Here is a 2,514-nt window from a genome sequence, read left to right as displayed (position 1 = left end):
TCCGAAAACAAATGTGATCATTTATAAATTGTATTTATCTCTGTGCATACACTTATTAATTTTGTGGGGATTTATGACCTTGCCACTAATAATAAGTTGTCGAACTAAAATGACAAACATGACGTAATATGAAGGTGCCACCAAGAAAACACTAGATTTTTAGTTTAATTTGGTAAACTATTGTGCTTCATTTTAGTTTTATATACTCGTTTTCTTTTACAAAAAGCCTCTTGGTTGTATTTATTCAGAAGGTGGCGCAAATGCAAACTTTATGGGGTTTAAAGAGCCTACTGAAAAAGAACTGAATGCACTCTCGTGGTTCCTGTCAAACGCTGCTAACCAACAGGGGGCGTGGTTTCCATAGATAGGTAGGCGCAGATCCCCGCCGGATTGGTTGGCTGATGCTCTCAGTCACGCCCCCTCCTGAGAGGGGCGGGAGCGCGCGCTGATCCCACGTGTGACGCTAGCGTTCCCGGTTCGGTAATATTCCTTGAGCTGGGGCTGCAGTGCCCGTGTGTGTGTGTATGCGTGTGTTTGGAGTTGGTTGGGCTTTGAGCTATGGAAGCGGACGCGAGTCAAGTCACCTCTGGAAGCCCGAGTGATTCGCTACACGACCCGGGGTAAGAAGACAGGACAAGTGCGCGCGCGCTTGTGTGTGTTTGGAGTTTGATTCTGTTTTCAGCGCGAGCGAGCGCATGTCGTTCCTCGCGCAGTTCTGCTGATGTTTTGATTGACAGGTCATATCTAAGGCTCATTTCAGCCGGTACACAGCTCAAGCTGTTCGTAGCTCGCTCTTTATGAGGTATTTACAAGGAAAATGGCCGTTTTGACATCTGGAGTCACTTATACCATTTTTTCTCCTTACAGTAAAATGTTTATCGGTGGCCTCAGCTGGCAAACCTCACCAGGTAAGGATAATGTATTCTGTTTTGGAGTTGTTTTGCGTCATATTTATCCATCTCACGCGTTGGAAGCTGTATGTGTGTCACTGCGCACAAGGTTATTGTGATTTTCAGTCATCTGACACTAAAGCGAGCGACGCGACAAAACTTAAACGCTCTCATTATAATCAACGAAGTGTGAAGCGCGCGACCTTCGTTGATTATAACGGCAGCGCGCAGGCTTCATCGCGTCGCTCACTTGAAGTGTAGCCAACGCTGTAACCCTCTTGTGTCCTTGTGTTTGTGTTCAGACAGCCTTAGAGACTATTTCAGTAAATTCGGGGAGATCAGAGAATGTATGGTGATGCGCGACCCCACCACCAAACGCTCCAGGTAAACACACGTGCTTTAATTTCTGTGTTTTTCGCTGTCTTATGATGCAAGGGTAGATCAAGAAGAACAGGACAGAAAGCTGATTCATAATGAAATTTGACATTGAGTTAGGACTGTACTGCTAGAAAGCGATTCCCTAGTTTCTAAATTATCTTTCAAAAGACGAAGTACACTTGCAACAGAGCCAGGCAATGCACATTTATATGTGTATATTAGTCTTTTCTTCATAATTCTGCAGCGGTGAGTCCATGACATCCCTATATTGGAGAAGAAGTGACCATAATAAAGCCACATACGCCCATTCTTGTTATATTTTGAAATGCTAAAATTAAAAAAACATGAGAGAAATTGTTTCTTAGCAAATGCAACATATTCTGATTTTCTTTTTGTTCGGAGACAATCAAGTGTTCATTTATTCAGGATTCGTTGCTTCTATCTGATGCTGTAGAAGTAGCATAAAAACTTTGTTGTTCTGAGATGTTTTTTTTAATAGAATCTGGTGATGAAAGTGGCTCAGCATTGAAAATAATTTTAAAATTAGGAGATTACTAACTCAAATGCAACCTGTTATTTATTTTCTTCATATTTTTAAAGCAAAAGATCTGTATTTGAATATGTAGCACTGGACTGGTGTTTCAAAAGGTGATGCAGCAGAACAACTGAAATGAATTAAGTGTTTGTAACCATATTAAATGAAAAACAAATGCCCCGACTCTGTATAATTCATTGATAGAAATTTTATTTTCGTAAAGCTGAGCTTTTTAGGAATGCTGCAATTGACCTCTTCCTAATAAACCTACATAGGCCAAGAACCCATTCAATCTCTTATAAAAAGCATTAACTAAATCCACTGTGCTCAGAACACAATTAATGAACTTTAACCAATTAAACAGAGGGGGGAAAATACAGATATAAGGCACCAGGGCTATAAGGCCGCACAAACTTGCTGCTTTAGCAAGAAATATGTTTGGTTAAAGTTAAATGGGTGCTGAAAAGTGTCTTTAATTTAATTTAGTAAGTTTCGGATGTTTAAATGACAGATGATGATAACATCCTTTTCTATTCTATTTATAATAATAATCTTTCAAATTTAGATTTGGGTGTGCAGAAAGGGTCACTTTCCCTGCAGACCGGCCAACATTTTTTAGACAATGTACCAGGATATACTATTTGTGAAACATTATTTAAGGGCATAGGAACAATTCGAAGTTGTAGCAGTGACATATCAAGGCATTGAATG

The 2,514-nt window shown here is 40.1% G+C and overlaps 1 protein-coding gene across 2 annotated transcripts in view; it reads left to right on the top strand.

The window, feature by feature from the left end:
- The first annotated feature begins 425 nt into the window (after positions 1-425).
- msi2a (musashi RNA-binding protein 2a) overlaps positions 426-2,514 on the top strand; it is an 81,693-nt gene continuing 79,604 nt past the window's right edge. Inside the window, exons 1-3 of one of the 2 annotated variants that reach the window (XM_077242136.1) lie at positions 426-620; positions 868-908; positions 1,193-1,274. In XM_077242136.1, the coding sequence (XP_077098251.1) occupies positions 559-620; positions 868-908; positions 1,193-1,274 (185 nt within the window). In that variant the 5' untranslated portion in view covers positions 426-558. The remainder of the gene's footprint in view (positions 621-867; positions 909-1,192; positions 1,275-2,514) is intronic. The other variant, XM_077242137.1, reaches the window with a different exon arrangement.

This window comes from Siphateles boraxobius, unplaced genomic scaffold (genome assembly GCF_051911475.1).
Source record: "Siphateles boraxobius isolate OS27281-9 unplaced genomic scaffold, OSU_SipBor_1 25, whole genome shotgun sequence".
In the NCBI taxonomy this organism is placed as follows: Eukaryota; Metazoa; Chordata; class Actinopteri; order Cypriniformes; family Leuciscidae; genus Siphateles; species Siphateles boraxobius.
This window is presented reverse-complemented; position numbering and strand designations above follow the sequence as displayed.